This window comes from Larus michahellis, chromosome 1 (genome assembly GCF_964199755.1).
Source record: "Larus michahellis chromosome 1, bLarMic1.1, whole genome shotgun sequence".
NCBI classification, from domain to species: domain Eukaryota; kingdom Metazoa; phylum Chordata; class Aves; order Charadriiformes; family Laridae; genus Larus; species Larus michahellis.
In genome coordinates, this window is record NC_133896.1 from 124,458,733 (window position 1) to 124,478,514 (window position 19,782).

General features: G+C 40.8%; 1 protein-coding gene across 5 annotated transcripts in view; it reads right to left on the reverse strand.

Moving 5' to 3' along the window:
* The window catches only part of DSCAM (DS cell adhesion molecule), a 466,019-nt gene that overhangs the window by 158,902 nt on the left and 287,335 nt on the right, over positions 1–19,782 (reverse strand). For 4 of the 5 annotated variants that reach the window (XM_074602331.1, XM_074602342.1, XM_074602353.1 and 1 more), the window contains exons 5-8: positions 18,729–19,007; positions 16,220–16,495; positions 13,385–13,681; positions 12,290–12,565 (exon numbers count right to left, since the gene is read on the reverse strand). In XM_074602331.1, the coding sequence (XP_074458432.1) occupies positions 12,290–12,565; positions 13,385–13,681; positions 16,220–16,495; positions 18,729–19,007 (1,128 nt within the window). Of the gene's footprint in view, positions 1–12,289; positions 12,566–13,384; positions 13,682–16,219; positions 16,496–18,728; positions 19,008–19,782 lie in introns of those variants that run through there. The other variant, XM_074602374.1, reaches the window with a different exon arrangement.

Below are 19,782 nucleotides of genomic sequence, written 5' to 3' on the forward strand. Positions count from 1 at the left end.
TGATGAAAGGGAGCATAAGCTTCTCTAACTGCTCCTGGTGCTGATTTCTCAGTGTTTCAAGTCACAATTCACAGTAAGATTGGGTAGAGGTAGGAAGTGAAAGGCATATACAGTACTTGTAAGACAACAAATTAAGTTAAAACTGTTTTCTAAACACAGGGCCAGTACAAGACATAAACTCGCAAGCTGGCATTTAATTCCTGATATGCATATTTTGCTTGGCAAATCTTTTTTTTTTTTTTTTTTTACATATAATTCTGTGGCTGAACCAAAAAACATAAACAAAATGCTCTTGTTTTCTGCCATAGGGAAGAAATCCACTTTTTAGAAAACATTTTGTTTTCAGGTATTTTTAAGAAAAACAAAAGAAACGGTAGGTTGGATTTTATAAACCAAGCAAGAACTGATGGGGGTGCTTCACTTTCTCCAGGTTGTGGTTGGAACATTTATTAACAATTTGGTAAATTTGGAGTCAAATACCTACCCAGATGAAGGAACTGAAATCTCCTCCCATTCTCAGGGGAGCACTCTAACAGCCAGGGCACTGATCTAAGACAGGTTTCTATCAATCACTCCTGAAAAGACTATAAAACCAACTTTGCAAGCAGTACTCAAATACTCATTTATCAAAAGAGAAGGTTCCTAGGGGTTATGTACCTTAGATATAGGAGTGCATTTCCCTACTCTTGCCTGAGAGATTACTTATATGTAGTCTGTAGTACATTTGAACATCTTTAACCGTAAAGATTGAAGGATGCCCATAGCAGAACATTTATACTGCTGTATATTAGCTAGCTTCAGAAGAAAATGGAGTTGGTGGCTTTATCTAATTGTATTTCTTTTGTCCTTTCTCCCTTTAGCAAATCTAAGGCTGGTTTTTTGCCCCAGAACTGAGGCAGAAAAGAAACAGAAAAACTCTTTAAAGTGGTTGCAATATATGCCAGCCCACTGACTTCCCCAGCAGCAGTTTTGCCAGCGTCCTATTTTTGGGATGCAGGGATAGGTATTTGTGACTATGGTAGTTCAGTTGAATATGTTGGCTGCTCTTCCACCAGGAGTAAGAAAGTTTATCGTTAAGGAAGCGATACCAAACCCCGCAAAAGGCAAAGGCATCGTTCAAAGGCACGTTCAAATGCTTGTGTACATGCACATCACGGTGCACAAATCAGATATATTAACTCCACTGTTTCTGTCATAGCTGTTTGATGCCATTTGATGAGAAGTTACGACCATGTGCAGCTGCCACAGAGAGGTAACATCGGGTGCAGGGTACCACAGCTCATCCTTACAGGCTTTCCCTGACTTCTTCTGAGAGCGTCTCGCTGTCTGCGGCTGTGAGAAGTGCCGCTGCAATCAATTTTTCTCACACGCTGTAATGCCTTTTCCTGACTGCCATCTCTCAGATCACTAAAACCTGTCCTGTTGCGTTTTGAAAATCTAGTAGATCAGGCATACAGAAAAAAGAAACTCGGTATAAATTACTGTGGTTTGTTTGAACTTTGAGCACTGGAAATTAACTGCTTTTTCAGTTGGGGACCTAGTGTCACAAAGTGAGGCAAAATATCTGCCTGCCTCTTCTAATTACCTTAGCTCAGCTAACGCATTCACACCAGATATTTTGGTTTCTTTGTACATCAGCAGGAAAAGGCCAGATTTCTCCTAGCATTTATTGACAAGCAGTTTAGTATAAGTGGGAATGAGAAATTTTTAAAATGAGACTGTCAAAAGGTTTTGACATAACCTTTCCCCTCGATGAGCACGAATATCTGCTAAATGCCAAGTGCCCCTCTCCTCCCCTGCTTACTGTGTTGGCTAGCACATTTCTGCCCAAATCTTTCTCTTAGTCTCAGGCATCATTACTGAAAGATATGCTAAAATTCACAACAGGGTGGCAAATTGCTTCTGTATTTTCTGCTGAGCGTGTAACAAATTTGAACCAATCTTTCACGAATGAAATGATATCAAAAGTCAGACACCGTATTGCTCAAGGATTATTGCATGCATCCTCACTCTGCGCCTCCCCGCTGAAGAAAACAGGGAGCAAGATCACTAGGTCACATTGAAGTATTTTTCAGAAAATATTGATTTGCAAGGCTGCATTTACCAACTCTAAAATTTAAGTAGCAGCCTGCAGAGCATTTCAGAAATTGGCTAAAATATTTATAGACAGCACATTTTCCCTCTACTGAGGTCTTTAAGATACAGAGGAAACCAACATTTATCTCTGCTTCATAAAATATAATGTATATTCAACCTGCAGCAGCTTGCAGTCCTGACAAGGAGCTTATTTTAAAAACCAGTGTGTAATTTAAAATCAGTACTTTAAAAAACTAAATAGTCCAACGATAACTTTGAATTATTGAAAAATCTTTTTCAGCTACAGTATTTACCAGTTTTTGGCTGACCTAACATAGCAGATAAATTATATTCCTGATAGTTTGAAGAAAAGAACAATCACAAAGAAATCACTTATTAAAAACATAGACTAAAACACACCTGAAGCTGGGCAAATAACTTCTGAAATGCAAAGGTTTCACTATATATCTGTATCTATCTCTGAAGCAAAAAGTTGACATATATCTGTGACAGAAGAAAATATCAACCTTGATTAACCAGCATGTGGGTTGGTTTTTTGCGAATTAAAACTGTATCATTGCCGAACAGCACTAGGGAGGGATGTATACTACCTTAACTCTGAGAGAGAAAAGCTACAGTAGGACAAATGTATTTAAAATGCGTTAAATACTTCAAAGCGTGTTGAAGTATTTTCCTTCCCCATAGATGGTTTTAGTTTGATCATACTTCAGAGCTTGTATTTGATTTTTTTGTTAAATTATGATATTTTGTATATAAGGTGCTACATGTTAACAGAGAGAGGGCTGTATGTGTATGTGTGCTTGGGTACACGGAAGGGATGTTTCTTCCTCCACCTACAATGGGCAAAAGGGTGAAAATCTTTGCTTCATGCAATGAAGTGCAATGTCTTGGGAATGCTTTATTGATGAGTGCTTGAATTAAGTGTCTATTTAAGAAGAGGAGCATGGGCCAGCCTCATTAGTGCTAATGCAGGAAGATTTAAATTATGTTTTTGTGCCCTAGCAAGGTCTTCTGTACCTCTGGGAGATTACTGTAAAGGAGGGCAAGGAGGGCTTCCGCGCTGCTCTCCATTAGCAGAGGAACATCTTTAATTTCTTGCCCTTCATTCCATGGGAGTTATTTTGGAAGAAACTACTGAGATGATTCACTACAACCGAGTATCCTGCAGATAGCCTGTCTCCTGCAGCAGCCTTGTGAACATGGTGTTCCTCTCCTGTGGCTCTGCATAGTAAAATGAAAGTCGTCCTCTGCTTTATCATTAGAAATGGTTCCCTAGTGGATTTTCGTGCATCAATGCTGTTGCAGGAGCTGTGCCAACAGTATAAAATACCTTTGGCAATGAATACTCACAATACACGTCCATTGGCTGACGCAAAGTAATAACCACCAGACTATGTAGCCTGTTAAAGGCAGCCACGTGACCCTAGATTTCATGTGCTGGGAATGCAAAAGCCAAAACTGTTTTGTCTCTGCACAAACCCTAGCCACAATCTAGTCATTTGTAAGTTTTCTCAGCCACCGTTTCTCCTAAACAGATCCATCCCTTGTGGGTTATGGTCTGAGCAATTGAACACAGTCGCTGAAGCATTGGATTTTTCTGCTTCTTTTTTGTATGTATAGAGCCTTATCGGTAGGGCATGTCATTCATCAGGCTATCTGTTAACAGCATTTACTGAGCTGAGCCTCATATCCTGCTCCCTTGTTGTGTTCTAATGTATCCCATCTTGAAAAGTGGGAATATCATTCTATTCTTCATGCCATTCTCTAAGTGTATGCATTGAAAAAAAAAAAAAAAAAGAACCCAACTAATTCTTGTAATGCCTCTGCTGTTGCACAACATTTCCTTCTACTTGTAGGTTCATTAGTTACCAAAATTAACTCTGTATTCAAACATCTTGAAAATCTTACCACGACAAGTTGTGGTATTTTTCAGGAGCTGTCGCTGGGTGCGGCAGAGCAAATGCTGTGGTGCGTATTTCCCAAGGGAGCTTACGAGAAAGCCTTCACCCTTCGCCTTAGTCCCCACTCCCCTTTCCTGCAATGCAACGCTGGTAGCTCACAGGATCCCTGACGCTGTTCTGGGAGCTCCTCCAAAATAAGAGAGGATGTAAAATGTTGTGTAGAAACCAAGAGTGCTTTTATGTCACGTCTCATCCATCTATTGAATCACCTCCTTTCAGCCTCCATTGTGAGGAGAAAAGTGCATGCCCTTATCATATGAAGCACCCTGCAAACCTAGGATGGTGGGAAGCTCAGTTGCCTGCCCAAGGGGATGCATTTGCTATTTATTTTTTAAAAGAGAAAACTGCCTTGATTTGAAGATAAGATAGCAGCTTCAAGAGTATATTAACACAACAAGCATTTACCTGATAAAAAGCCTCATAGCCTTGTAGGCTATGTATCCAGAAGCACTTACCAGTTATTTTTACTATGCTTTTGGAACCTGGTCCACAGCTATTGCCCTTGTTTAGCCCCTACGCAATCTAAAGTGATCTTTGCCCTCAGGTAACACTGTGAAAAGTTGAAACCAACTAAATCACTATAGCTAAAAGTACCAGATTTAGATGAGAGAGGACTTCTACAGAATGATCTCTGGCTCTGAAAATCATTTCCCATGAGTAATTTGACTGGTTTCACACTACGTTCCCTTTCGCCTTTATCCTAGGACTATAAACAAGCAACCGATTCTATACCACCCTTCTGTTTCACAGGGTTGATACCGTCTTTTTTTTTGCATGCTACCTATTTTACATATTGATTTGAAATTAGGCCAGCATACTCCAGACCTGCACTATCACGTGCATGCACAGTCTCACTTTCTATATGTACTTACACACACACTGCTAATAGCTCCCACTTAACTTGATGCAGTAAAGTGCTTAAAATTTTAAGAGCAATTTTGACAAATATATAAGAAAGTATTTCAAATATAAATGACAGAACACATACAATTGGCAAAATAAAGAGCAAGAATGTGCCTTCTTCTAAAACCAAAGTAAAGCCGCATTGTAAGAGAGATAAGAGAGAGAGCTTTTGATAAACCCAAGCATAATATACAGATATTCTGGAACTCCTTAGCCAAATCTCTTATTTGAATATTAAGGCTCATTTCATATTGTTCATGTAATTAATAAACACACACATCCATACACCAACTTAAATTGTGTTTGAAAGGTATAAGGCTGTGCACAAAACCAATGAGTTTTAATTTAGATTTAAGTGAAAAGTTTTGTATTTGTACATACAAATTCCTCATCGTGAAGACTAGGATAGTAATGAAACAACTTTAACGTATATTTTTGGGTGACCATTTTCTGCAGCATCAGAGGTGAAGTCAGTAGGAGTACAGTATGTTAGAACTGTACTGCTACAAAATAAGACAATCAGCTGCAGCATCCACATGACATGAGCTTTTAAAGAATGTAAGTCAGCTATTTTAATGCAAGGCTAATCTTGAGTTGGTGTATGTTGAACGGCAAAAAATGTACAGACCTGTCAAGTCTCACATATTGAATACCAGACTATTTAGTTCTTCAGGTACTTCTACAGGTAAGATGGTGGGGTTCTCACATGAGAGATGTCACTACCAAAGCGTACACTCCCTTAAATCAGGCTGCTGACACTGCTTGCTCCCCGTAACAAGTCCCCATACCCATTACGTGACCTGAGAATGACTGTTAAGTGGATTTTTGTAGGATCTTTTGCATGACTGGACGTTCTCATCCATTCTCACCACACGAGCCTTTCATGATTTCTGCATATGACAACTCCCATCGCTTCGGGAGATCTGAATATTTCTTCCTGAAGAAGTTGCAACAAGCTTGGAGGGATCCAAAGAGATATTGCATGGGAGAATGAAAGAAAGGCAGAAAGTGATATAATGAAAGAAGCATCTGAAGGACCTCGATGCCAGAAGTTTTTTTCTGACTCAAATTATTGGCAAGGCTGAGTCAGTAGGACAGATAAGAAGTTACGTCTTAGATAGGTGCATGAAGCTGAATTCATACTTGCCATAATCCATGCCACAGACTGAAGCATAAACAGATTAGCGGAATGTTTGATGACAGCATACATCATGGTCCCAAGAACCCTTGAAAGATTTCCCCTGATGTTTTTTCCCTTTTGTGCCTGCATATTTTTCACGATCTAAACCAGCCCTCCCTGAACTGATCTGCAATGCAAATCCACCAATAACATTTTATATATTAGAAAAAGCTAGATACTTCCCAGAAAAGATGAAAAGAATCTATTCAGGTAGTTGCAACATGAAGTCATTTAGAAATATCTCCTCTTTGGTTTGCTTGTTTTCTAGAAAGAAACAGGCTGGTACAATTCTTTTACGTGGTTCACAACAGGTGAAGTGCTATCACTTTGGCATTAGGCAATGAGAAGCCTTCTAAATCAATGAGATATATAAGCTCTACAAGATCAGAGACAGTCCTTTTGAACACCGCACTTTTTATTTTAATGATGCTGCACCCGTCCCTCTCAGGGGCTTCTTTTTCAATTAATTTCTGTCAGAGAATTGTGAATAGCAGCAGGCTGTTTACATGAGAAGTGTGTCCCATGGGACTGATGAAAAGAAAATCATCACTTACTACTGATGGCTTTTACTGTAGCTGAGAAAACTATTACTATAAATTACATAATAAAAAAAAATGGAGATAATGACTCACTTCTGTTTTTAAAATGCTTTGAGATCTACTAAAATGTTGTAGAGGAGAGGCTGCTATTATTATTTTACCGTCTCGCCACTTGAAGGGTTGTTTTTCAATGGAAATATGAAATTTACAGATGGGGTGGGTAATATAACCTCTTTCTTTGTTTGCCAACACTTCTCATTATAAGACTATTCACGTTTGCTTGCCGTTTGACTTTTGTTTGGATAGGATTTTTCCAGGCCAGGTGTCTGCCTCAGGCTGAGTCATTTCAGCTGGAAAGTTTCAGCTACAACCGTTTGGCCATTTCCAAGAATAAGGCGGGAGGATGGAAAAATAGGGATGCAGTATATATTGATCCTACCATTAAAAAAAAAAATACACTGGGAGAATCTAAGAAGTCCCACCTGCTGCACGGTTAACAGCATGGATTTCAAGTTTGGCAGGTGATGGCACTAGCATCAGATAGTCTTGCTGTCCCTATGAAAAGTCATCAGAAGGGTGCCCAAATTTTGCAGTCTGAGCAAAACCAAGTAAATAAATAGACAAACCCCCCACAGATATCACAACCTGAGAAGACATTTTCCGGTGACCAGCAGTTAAGAGCTCTCAGGTTTTGAGCAGCACTGATCACATCCTAGCACTACCTTCAGTGTCTGAGTCAGTTCCAGCCACGTGGGGCAGATGCAGTCTGGTGAGATGTGAGGAATCAAAGTAGACGGATTTGCCTCTCCAGGGTTCATACAGCTGCCCATGCTGGGCCCAGGAAGCACGAAAAAAAGCTATTTCAATGCAGAAAGTAAGAAAGGACACATGGGGGGCAAGGGACCAGAGTAGGGAACCAGCCTGTATTCCTGGGCATGCAGATAGCAGCAGCAAGTGATGGAGCAGAAGCTCAAAGTGGTGTCCAGGATAAGAAAAGGGAATTATAGAATTGAGTTTAGGGGCAGTGGGGGGAACTCGGAAGCTGGGAGCCGGCTTGTGGTGGGATATTTGCAGACGTGATGAGGGCTGGGAAAGTGGAGTTGGGAAACTGTCTGGGGATGCGAGACTGGGACAAGGAAGCAGTGGGGTGAGGTACGGCACTGACTGAAGGAAGACCCACAGGAAAGGGAGACAGACTGAAACCCAGTGGAGATGGAGAAAGTGAAGACTGGCAGAAAGGGAGAACTGTAACTGGAGGCTGGGAAGAAAGTAGAGGGGCTCTGAAGGGGAAGACTAGTTTTGAGGCATGAGAACAAGGTGCCGAGGAAATGAGGACTGAGATGGGAAAGACGTGGAAGACAGAGTGGTTTTGGAACCCAGAGCAGAAGAGCCAGGATTTGGGCAAGTATGAGCTGGAGAAGACCGAGGAGGACAGGTCATAGTTAGAAGGAATGAACACAAAACTCTACATCTTCTACAGAATATTCCTACCCTTAGGATGTCTGACTTCAATAGTCCTCTGCCATCAGCAGATGTATATGAACCCCAGTGGCAAACCACTAGAGCTGAGCCAAATGCAGGGTAAGAAACTTGTGCTGATAAGAATAATTCTGTTCTTGGCAAGGACCTATGCAGTATCCTTAGCAATGCTAATCTCGATGATTACTTCTGAGGATGTCAGTGACTACTGTTTCCACTTTGCAGGAGGGGGAGGAAAAAGGGTTCAGCTTACTTCACAAAAAAAGCTAAAAAGAAAATTGCACTGAATGCAGGCCAAAGCAAAACATGTTGAAAGGGTATTATTACAGTTGCAAAGGCAAACAGCCGACAGGTATAAAATACCAGAAATTAAGTATGTAAGTATAGTCGTAGTCTCCCCCCCTGTTAGGTATGCATTACAGGGTGGGTGGTTTCCATGGCTTTTTGTCAGAACTCAGAACTGGCCAATTCATTTGTCTAAATATAAAAAAATAATGCCAAGATGGCTTGATTTCCACAAAGCTCCGTTAGGACTCAGGCACGGTTCCAACACAACTATGTCCGCCAAGCAGAAACCTGCATGTTTTCCTGCCAACTTATCCACTCAGCTCTCAGCAGCCAGCTTATGGGATTGCTAGCTTCCAAGATCCAGGTTTTGGGACAGAGACAAGGGACAGGCAAGGGATGGTGGCGGGTGGCACGCCACATCTCTGTGGGACATAATTATTTGGAGCCTGCAGACCTCTGGGGTAGGTGGCTATGGGCACAAGGGCCCCAGTTATTCCTAAAAGATGGGACAACTGGTTTCATACGGTGTCTAATTGATGCTTCTGATCGGCAATGCAAAGAAGTAGCTGGCCTAAGGTCGAATAGCACATAATTGCCCAGCTTCCAGTCTTTTGGCTTCCTGACAGACTGCTAGGTGGGAGGCTACACAGCAAGGCTCTGCAAGCCCCACTCTTGGGTTCCCTGATAGCCAGGATTTCATTTTGAAGTTATGGTCAAGAAAATTTTTGTTCTCCTATCTGAGATCTTACAGTGAGTTCCAAAGAATGCCCTCAAAAATTTTGCTCTCATTTGGATGTTTGTAAATCTCAAAATACTCTACAGAATGGGCAGCACAAATGGTGTATTTGATTACATGCTCATGCTGTTGCATATATTTATTTGGATGCTGCTTTTAGCAACTCCCCACTAATGACAGAACAAGGATACTTCATGTCCTGGAGAGTTTGGAAAGTGGGCAGTAAATGTGGCAGAGGACTGCAGTCAAGAAAGGCCAGTTGTATGCATAATGCAGATAAATGCTGCCCTGTAGAGCCAAATTCTGTATTCACCTTTGTCACAGTTCTCTCAGACAATACTAGTTAAATGACTTAAATCTGTCTTTCCCAGGGGGTTGCTAAGCTGGGTTATGTGACTGATCCGAAGAAGGAAAAAGAACTCTCAGAAGCAACTTCATTTCAATGGGAGCAGAGCTTTGGACATATAGATGCTATATAACAGCAGGTAAACTGGAAATATCAAGCCGTAGGCTTCTGAAAGTGAATGTACAAAATTTTGTTGATACTTTTAAGCTCAGTGAGTGCCTCAGTTGCCATTTGCCAAAACGGTCCTGATCACCCAGGTGGGTTGGGTGACTGGTTTGAGGTCACCCGGGAAGCTTGTAGCAGAAATGAGAACAAACCAAAGGGCTCATGATGTTGAAGATGTGCAATAATTCTCCCTCTCTTTCTCTGGAGAAGAAATAAGTATACTGATGGTATGAGAAGCTGAACTATAAATAAGGATATTTGGGCACTGATATTAACTCCCCTTATAATGTCATATTTCAGAGTACTTTTAACCTCCAGTATGAAAGCTGGGACATATTTTTTTATTTCTCGGAATCAAATATAAGTGCCTGAAAACTCATCACATTAACTTTGGAATCTATAAAATGAAAAGGCAGTAATATTTTAAAGCAACAGACCCCTTTTGACTCTTCACTAATATGTTAGATAAAATTACTACATAGTTACAGAAGAAAACAATATATAGCCATCTAAAAACCACTGACCTCCAGCTACAATAGCAGAACCTTGAGAATTGTTCAGATCTGACATACAAAGCTCACCTTTGACATTTTGGGCTTAACATATGAGGACAGGCTATTAACCTTTTTTTAAATAACAGTGTCTTGTCAAGGCTGGGGCATGATGAAGTAGCTAGGGCACTTTGCAGCCAACTTTGGCAACTCCAGATCAATAGATATGAGCCACACTGACACATTTGCTTTGTATGTGCCATGGATCACTTTTCAGGTGCCACGGATCACTTTTCATGCTGCAACTTCCACTGCTCCGATGAATCTACCTTGAGAAGCACATGCAGGATGCGGGTGTATCACAGGTGTGGTGGCAGCTCATCCCACTGGCACTCTTCAAATGTGCCACACGTTTATACAAGTTATTCAGAGCATATTCAGTCACTGTTTGAGACTTCTGACCAGCCAAAGGCCCTGGCAGCTGAATATCCAGAAATGTAGTAGAATACCTTCAAGGAAGTCAAATCATTGACAAAAGCTACAGTTCAATCAAAATTGATAGAGCTGGCAATCTGCTTTCTGAGGGAGAGATTGTCAAGTTTGAAATTGTAACCTAATGGAAGAAAAAACAGTATTGCACCTCAGGTACCAGCTAGCATTCTCAGTGACCAGTAATGTTTTGATTTAAATGCCCAAGGTGTAAAGATAGACTGCTGGATTATTTTTTTTTTGTCTTGCTACATAGCCATTTGAAGAACAGTATCATTTAAGAGGCAGCATTCCCCACCAGATTTACCATGTTGAACTGTTGGTGCAGTAGAAACACAATTACTAATTTGACATTCAGTTCCTAAACTGCATCAACAGATCTGTGATATTATTTTATTACCAAGCAAGGTACCACATACATGAAAAGAAATGGTGACGTTAGCTTTTTATGCCACAGCATGTGACCAGTGCCCCTCATGGTCTCAGGTGTGTGAGATGTCATGCCTTTCAGAGTCCAAATTGCTAGTGGCTTAAAGCTAATCCCCTAAACTCTTGAAATAATTAGCAATTACACCACTCCAGACTGAAAACAAGAAAGGGCTAGACAAACAGAACAGAAAGAAGTTAAATATCGTATGTCTATAACAAAGTCATTTTACCTTAGTGGCCTCCTCTGTATCTTATCCAAGAACAGATAAAGCTTCCTTCCTTTCTCTCCCCCCTCCATGCTCCCCCACCCCCCACCCCCCTCAAAAAAACCCAAAAAAACAAAAAACAAAAAAAACAGGAAAAGTTTCTAAGAACTTTAGGAACAGTGAAATTATACCTCAATTCTTCCTACAGGTTCACATGAAGTGCACTATTTAGTGGCCCCATTGCTCAAAACTAGGTATTACTGCAATCAGGTTTTCTGTCTTTTGTGTTCTTCTGAATAGGTCTGAACGTTGCCAATATCAGAATAGTCAGAACACAATGCAAAAAAATACCTATTCTCATCAGTTGCTGAAGTCTTTCAGGGCCATCTGAACGTCCTTTTTTGGGACTATTTGAATGGATTTTAAGCATCCTATTAGAATTTCAAGTCACCTTTATTTACAGTGCTACCTTTCTAAGCATCAAGAACACTCAGAAAAGCACACTTAAGAGGAAAGCAAGGTTAATGCTTTTAGTTCCTGTCTCTGCTTATTGGCAGAAACACAAACATTAAATTTTACTCTTATTTTTTTAAAATCTGGAAAGACACTGGGTAATGAAAATGTGAACTTTGCTGTCCATCAGAGAAACAGTCACCAGTGAAACTTAGGTGACAAAACATTAATCTACTGATTTAGTTGTTGTAGTGAAAACTGCTCACGCAAAGCTTGCTTCTGCTTCTGCAAGGCTTCCATTTAGAACGCAATACTTTGCCAGTTGAATGAAGGGGGTTAAAAGTCAAGAGAGAACAAGACACAGTGACTAACTAGCACCTATGTCATCATTAAAAATAAACACAAATCTGGACTAACCTTCTTAAGTGCTCATTATCTAACTGCCGGGACAATCCTATGTGTGCAATTTGCGTTTCCATAAACAACACAGCTATTAGCTTGGCTCTAGTTTTCTGAGTTGACCTCACCTTTTACTGTCACATGCACACTCTGGCTGGTGGAGAGTTGGGGTTGAACGAGGACATTGCATGTGTATTCGCCCTCGTCCACTTCCTTCTGCACATCTGAAAGCTTCAGTGTCCCATTGTTCTCAAATGCCACTTGGCGATGGTTAAACGGTAGCAGGTTAGAGTTTTTGTACCACTTGATGGAGTAATATGGGTAGCCGATCACACGGCAGTGGATGTAGGTGTCCCGTCCAGCTATTGCTGTGATGTTCTTCATTGGTCGAATGCTTGCTGGCCCTAAAAAGGTAAAAAGAAACTCTTGAAAACAATTCAAAGGTATGTTTGCTTAAGGAAACACGCGTATAATTTTTCTGAATATAAAAATGTTAACAACATTTACAGATGTGGCTCACACAACACTTCTTAGCATTTGACAGTCTTTGCTTTAAAAGCTACTTAAGCAGTTTTCCTAATCTTTATATGCTCTAGTTTTTCTTCACCCTGCAGCATACATACTAATTATGTGGGGATATGTGTTTGCGTTATCCAACACTTGCCTGATAAAATCTTTGCTGCATTACAAATTAAAAGGCTGAGGATGATTTAATTAATGCGAAATAGTAAAACTGATACAAAGCTAGAATCGTGTTACACGTGAGAACACTGACAAAGGTAGCTGCTTTTTTTTTTGACGTATATAAAGTATAATACCATGAGGATGGGTATTATGCCATGTAGAGCTAGAAATGCAAGCTAAAGTACTGTATACATGAATAATTACAATGAATGTTGGACAAGTAAAGGAGGAAAGGAAAAGAAAAAAAACCCATGCACAGAAGCACTAAAGTAAAGAAACTGTGACCTAATAGAGATGAGTATAGGAAAAATAGACTACAGAACACAAGGCAAAGGGTTCTTCCAACATTTAACCATACCATACACTTTCTAGATGGGGCTGGAGAGGCAGGGTGGGAAAAGAGAGCGGGGAAGAAAAGGAGAGGAAAAACAGTAAGTTGATTTTGGCATTCCAAGACTCATTTCATCACATGCAACAATCTTCTTTCTCCACTACAATGAGTTATGTGTGTTTTTTTGAGGAGCTGATTTGACAAGCACCTCTTACGTTTATTCGAGCCTGGTACAGGACGACTCCAGCAGAGTTGTTGGCAGTACAGCGATAAACTCCACCATCTCGGACCTGAGTGTTAGAGATATTCAGGTAACTGACCACGTTGCCTTCAGAGGTGATAATCTGGCTGATACGATGACTGCCGTCCTTCACAATGGGATCTTCATCCAGTGTCCAAGTGATTGTAGGCAGAGGAGTCCCCTTCACGTTGCACATAAGGGAGACTGGCTCTCCCGGGCTCACCACTTTCTCACTGAAGGCAGAAATGATTTTGGGAGTTCCATCTGCCAAGGGAAAGAAAAGCAGAAGAATAGTATTTACATGGTGTAAAGCTTGTACCCACTATCCTGGAGCCTATCACATGAGCCAAGGTCTTTTTTAGAACCAATGCAAACAACTGTGTTCCAGGATGTAAGCCTAATTATTGAGAGAGTGGAACAAATTCTGGTAGTAAAGTACTTAGATGATCCTTTGCTTACTGCAGGTTTCTTTTTCATCTTCTGAGAAACCTGGTACTGACGCTGCCGAAGGAAAAGCACTCGAATAGATGGACCAGGGCTCTGCACAGCTATATAAACTGCCAGGTTCTTGCAGAAAACAATTGAAGCCATACACAGTTCATCACAAAAAGCATATAACAAAACCTCAACACATTTGGAATTTTTCTTCTCCTGGTAGATTGCAGCTCCTTGGAAAGCTAAGGATGAATCCTGTTGGCAAGAGCCAGGCATAACTTGCATAGGCTAATTTCACACAGCTGTGCCAATGCAGTTTAGTTCTGACCCACAATACTCCATTTAGAAAAGTAATAAATTAAGCTTTTCTGAATACAGATTGCCAGTAACAGCAGTGATGCCAATTTCTTTCTGTGGTCATTTTGTGATACAGATAAATATTCCTGTGAAATGAGAGCATTAAAATGCTTTCTCTTGTGATCTGTGTCACAATTTACTCAGCCTCTACCAGGCAAGTGAATAAAGAAAATGGATCGAGACAGAAACTTCAAGATTGCAAGGAGGGAGCAGGAGTAAATAACCACCTATCCAGAGAGTGCAGCAGGGTAACATTTAGGAGAGCCAACACTCTGCTATTACTTAGGAAGTTCTTTCTGAGATCATGCAATGCATGTTTGTTCTCTCTTGCAAATCATACTTTCAAAGCTGTATCTAGAAGGAATTTCAGCATAATTGGGAGCAAAAGGCCACACGCCACGAGCAGTATGCAGAACACAGGAAGCAATCCAGTCCGAAGTTTGGACAACAGCGCTGCAGGCTATTGTCTGGTTTTAAAGAGCCAAGTGGCAAGTAAGCTAGCTTCAGTGCTCCTACAGTACTAATGCCCGCCAGAAACAGAAGGAAAAGGTGCCTCATTTCCTAGAGAGAGACCAAAGACACTTGAAAACTCACCTTATACTCGAAGCCCTTTAAAACAAGCCCTTCAGTTTTGCACAAGACAGAGGATGTCAGGACAGGACTGACGAGTCTCATGCTCTGTGTGATGCACTGCTTCCGCACACTATGTACTGTCTCTTCACGTACACTCTGCTATGTATTATGTATATGTCTGGGAGGCTTGAACCATGATTACTCCTCTGGAAATCACAATTCTTACATTGCAATTTCCGTGCAACATCACCCAGGAAACTGAGGGAAGTGGCACAATGCGTGCAAGACTCCCCACAAAACATGCTGAATCACAGCAGAATTAAAAACAGGGCTGCAAAATTGCCTTGCTTGACACATAGTAAAAAACATAAGGCACTGCTGCTCTTAGGCTGCTGAAAGACCTTAGCAACCCTGGAGGAGCATTTGATTTTATTTCACTTCATAATTTTCTCCTCTGCCCCCCTCTCCCTTTCATTTCTGTCCCATCGGATATGTGACAGAGTTCTAATTTATTTATATATTTTCATATCTGACTCTTTTCCTTTCCTGTGCTGTATATTAGATACTGTCATCCCTCAGAAAACAAAACAGCAGCAATGAAAAAAAGCTTTTTATCCTAAAAAAAAGCTGACACAGGACCAATAAATCTGTGACTGTGCACACTATGTACCACTGCCACCCCTCCTCCTCTTTTTTTTTTTCTTTTTTAATTCAAGTGACAGGCTTTTTTTGGAGATGAAAGCAGACATTATTTTCCCAGTGAGACCTGAGTGTCTTTGAAATCTTTCCTGCTGTTGCTCTCTGATAACCTGCACTCTCTCAACATCATGATAGATTATCAATATGCTCTTTAGGCTTTCTTAGTCACGGGATACGGTTGCCGAGGTAACTTGGTCCAGGCAGGTAATCTCTTCTTTTTCTGTAAAGACTCTAAAAATAGTGTCCATGCCATGACTGCACTACAGCCTCATTAGTGAACTGGCTCTGTACAAATGGGTGACTTTCCTCACTTGATTATCACGTAGAACATTGTGTCAGTTAGTTAAGATGATCTCCAAGCCTTCAGTTGATACACCTAAGCAGAAAAACCATGCCCAGAATATGCTTGGAGTTGAATACAGATGTCTCATGTCTGGCTGAAAAGGTAATGTAAAAAATCAGCAGCACCACCACCATCCACCCTCACCCAAAAAAAAAAAGTTAAAAAAGAAAAAAAAATTGACTGGAAGGACTGCTCGGAGGGATTTTTGTTTTCAAATCAATTTTTTCATTCCATTAGTTTTTGCTCAGAGTGGGGCACAATAAACACCACTGACAGTTCATGAGAACCCTCTTCTCTTGTTTAGGGTCTACTATCCCTCAGTATACAATGATGGCACTAAAGATGACGTATTTATTATTATGGAGACCAGAATCATTAAAGAGGTAGCGACTGACCTTCTAGTACCACCTGAACATAGTCTTGAGCGGACATCTTGTCCTTGCGCACAAAGCACTGGTAAGCTCCACCATCACTCTTGGCCATGCCATCCATAATAAGGTTCTCCCGATTGACGCCAGTGATCCGGACATTGTTACCAGGGTTGATGATTTCACCGTTACGATACCAGGAGAGCTCCTGGTCCTCGGTTCCCGTCACGCTGCAGGACAAGGACACTTGACTACCAACACTGCTTTTTACTTTCCGTGGGCTGATCGTGGCTTTTAGTGGTTCTGAAAATTTGAATCAAAACAAGGCAGAGGGAAAGGGAAATAGACAACATTAAGTATACGTGCGCATTTATGTGCAAGTAACAAATTCAATCGCAATTAAGGGGAACAACAAAAATCACCTCCATACCCTTCTGACAACTCCTCTCCCTCCCCCCCGAAATAAAACCCAAAAAACCAAACCCAAATCAGATGACTGTGCTAAACAAGCATTTTTGACACCAACATCCATGACACAAAACACGTATCTATAGGGGTAACCTGTTTGGTACATGATATAATCCCATGCCTAAATGAACAATAAGCGCAGATCTAATGAGTAACACCTTTGGTGCTAAGGGCCCTCAATTTTCAGGATGGTAGGATGTTACTCCACAATAGTTCAATGTGTACCTTTGAACTAATGTGTTAGGTGCATTCCTGAAGCTCATCTTCTGGTTTAATTTCCTGCAAAGGAACCCCATTTAGATGTTCCAACAACACTCCCTGATGTGAACAAGTGCAGCAAAGGGTGGAAGATCCACGCTAAAATGTTAACAAAAGTACACCCACAGATATTCATCAGATCTGTACACGTGTAAATGTCTTTGTGTGTGGGCTCACTAGATTTTCTGTTTTGACATGGGAGGACTACAATATTTTCAAGTCAGCCTTAAGAAACAGTAGGACATAGGTAATGCAAGTTTTATATAGTAAAAAAAAGAGGATGAACAATGTTGAAGAAAAGTCATAAACATAAATGCAAGGAAAACAATCTTCATCCTGCCACCTAACAGTTATCGGCGTTACTGAATGCAGACCTCATCTTATGCTTTGTATATATTGGTTTGATTTCCTTATAAAGATAAGGGACTACTATCACCACTGATATCATCTCTGCTACTAAATACATACCATCATATTTATTTTTTTACCAGCGTGCATACACACATACACACACATGTATACACACACTTACACATGAAAATTTCCTCAGCTAACTCATTCACTTTACTGAACTTTTTATAACACACAGGTTGGAATAAATCTTTAGTGGCCCATTGGGAACAGAGGCCTGGAAAAAACCACACAGGTCAGTGGTCCCAGGCATTCTGGGTCACAGTAATGTATGTAACAGACCTTTCCTCTACAGTGGTCCAGAGCAGCAGTTAATCTGTGCGCATATGCATCTTACAAGTCACTGAATATCTCTATTTCCTATCCAAAATACCACAAAGGCTCAAAACTGTGAATGACCCATTAAACGAAACAGACACACTCAAGTGCATCACCAATATCTCAGAGCCATAATGATGCCAGAAAGTGAACCACATCCTCCATTGCAGAGGAGAGTAAAACTCCTTTGCCCAACTGTTGCTTCCTGACAACAGATCCAGAAGATATCTACTGGCTGTTTGACCACTGAGTCAGTAAGTAAAATATATCACCAGGCACTGAGGATACTTTCGGTATCACTAGCAATTCGATTACATCACCCCTCTGGAAGTCTTAACTTTGTATCATACAAGGCAGACTGAATTCAACAAATCTTTATGAATACATTTCGAAGCAAAGGTCCTCCGTTATAATTCACGAATTACGGATCTTTGATCTTGGTTTTATTTTGCCCAAATACATTATGTGTAATTATTTGTGAAGACATTTTTATGGCCTGAACTATTCACAAACTTCTCCCTTTTCAGTTTGCTAGTCATGTTGTATAGGTGGAAACATTACTTCACAAAGCATTATTTCTATTCCAGGAAATAAATTTTTTTTTAACAATAGAAGAATAACACTTTTCCAGTGCAGTGCTTCTGAGTAATAATTATCTTTGTAGAATTTGTGAAACATTCAGAATATTCACACATGAATACTCAACTGAGGGGAGGTATGAGTATTCAATATTACCGAACAGCATGAGTCATGGCAATGAGAGTTTGGCAGCTTTATTCATGAGAACATTTGCAATTTCTTTTTAAGCATCCAATTCAAGCTTCTAAATTACATATCCTCCATGTGATAAATTATATAGCTACATTAGAAATTGCATCTATTTGCACTTCTGATCGCTCAGTTGTCCAACTAACTCATCTCCACAGAGCCTACTTTCTGCCGCTCCACAACTTCGAGAAGTTTAAGCATTGCTAAAATAAAGTAACAAAACAGAAGGTCCAGCAAGATATGGCAAAATCTTCCCTCACGCAAACACCCAGGCATGAAGTGGCCTGAGATCTTCACTCAGTCCAGGACTTACGTTTTACATACAGTCGCCCTATCATCTCGGCAGTCCCATAGTTGTTCCACACCTCGCAGACGTAGTTGCCTGTGTCCGAGGGACGCGTGTTCTCGATTAGCAGACCCGTAACTGTCTGCCGAAACCTGCTGTCAGGCTCCCAGGGAACGTTGTCCTTCAGCCAACGATACTTTGGTGCGGGGTGCCCTGATGCTTTGCAAGGCAGCTCCACTCGCTGTCCTGCCATGGCTTTACGGTGGTCAAACCCATCTAGAATAGATGGAGCTGAATTCGCTGGATCTGAAAGAACAAACAGCAGTTTTCAGTGGGAGCATTAAAATTCTTTCATTCACTAAGCAATATGCCTGCATTTTTTGACTCACTAGCACATCTTTTTATGTACTACTGTTTGCCATTGTGACCCAGCCATCGGTCTGTAATATCTCAGTAGTGGTGGCTGGGATCCAGCAGCACGTACTACTGAAGCATCTCATGACTACTTGGAAATCCTCTCACTGGATTTTTTCCAGGTGGCAACCATTTCTCTGGTCACACTTTATGCCCCCTATCAGAGGAATCGAGAGACAGAAATGTGTTGCCTTAACAATTATTACTGTTATCCCTGCACTACTCGACTAGAATGAAGCCAACATATTCTCCACGCTTCTCGGTGGTCTGAAGGCTTTGAATTAAAGAAGCGATTTATTCCCTTGTCAGGAGAGAAATGGACAAAGACACGGGAATTTCTATCTGCAGTCTAACTGACAGACAAGCCTTTTCTTCTTCTCTGGAAAAAGAACTTAACACGACAAGACCAACTTACAGCTTAATGCTCCAACTTTCTGTGCTCAACTAACTGAGAAAAGCAGCTGTCAGACAAACACACTTGTGTAGCATCTGGCATATATATATATGTATCTCACAGAAATCTGGCAGAGTGCCTTCACCAGAGGTGCATGTCCCCCACCAGAAATAGTACTCTGATTTCTGCTTTTTAAGTTTGAAAACGTTTGGAGGAAGAGGCTGATGTGATTTACAGTTTTGTGCAGCATGTTGGAGGCCCATCGTGGAGCTA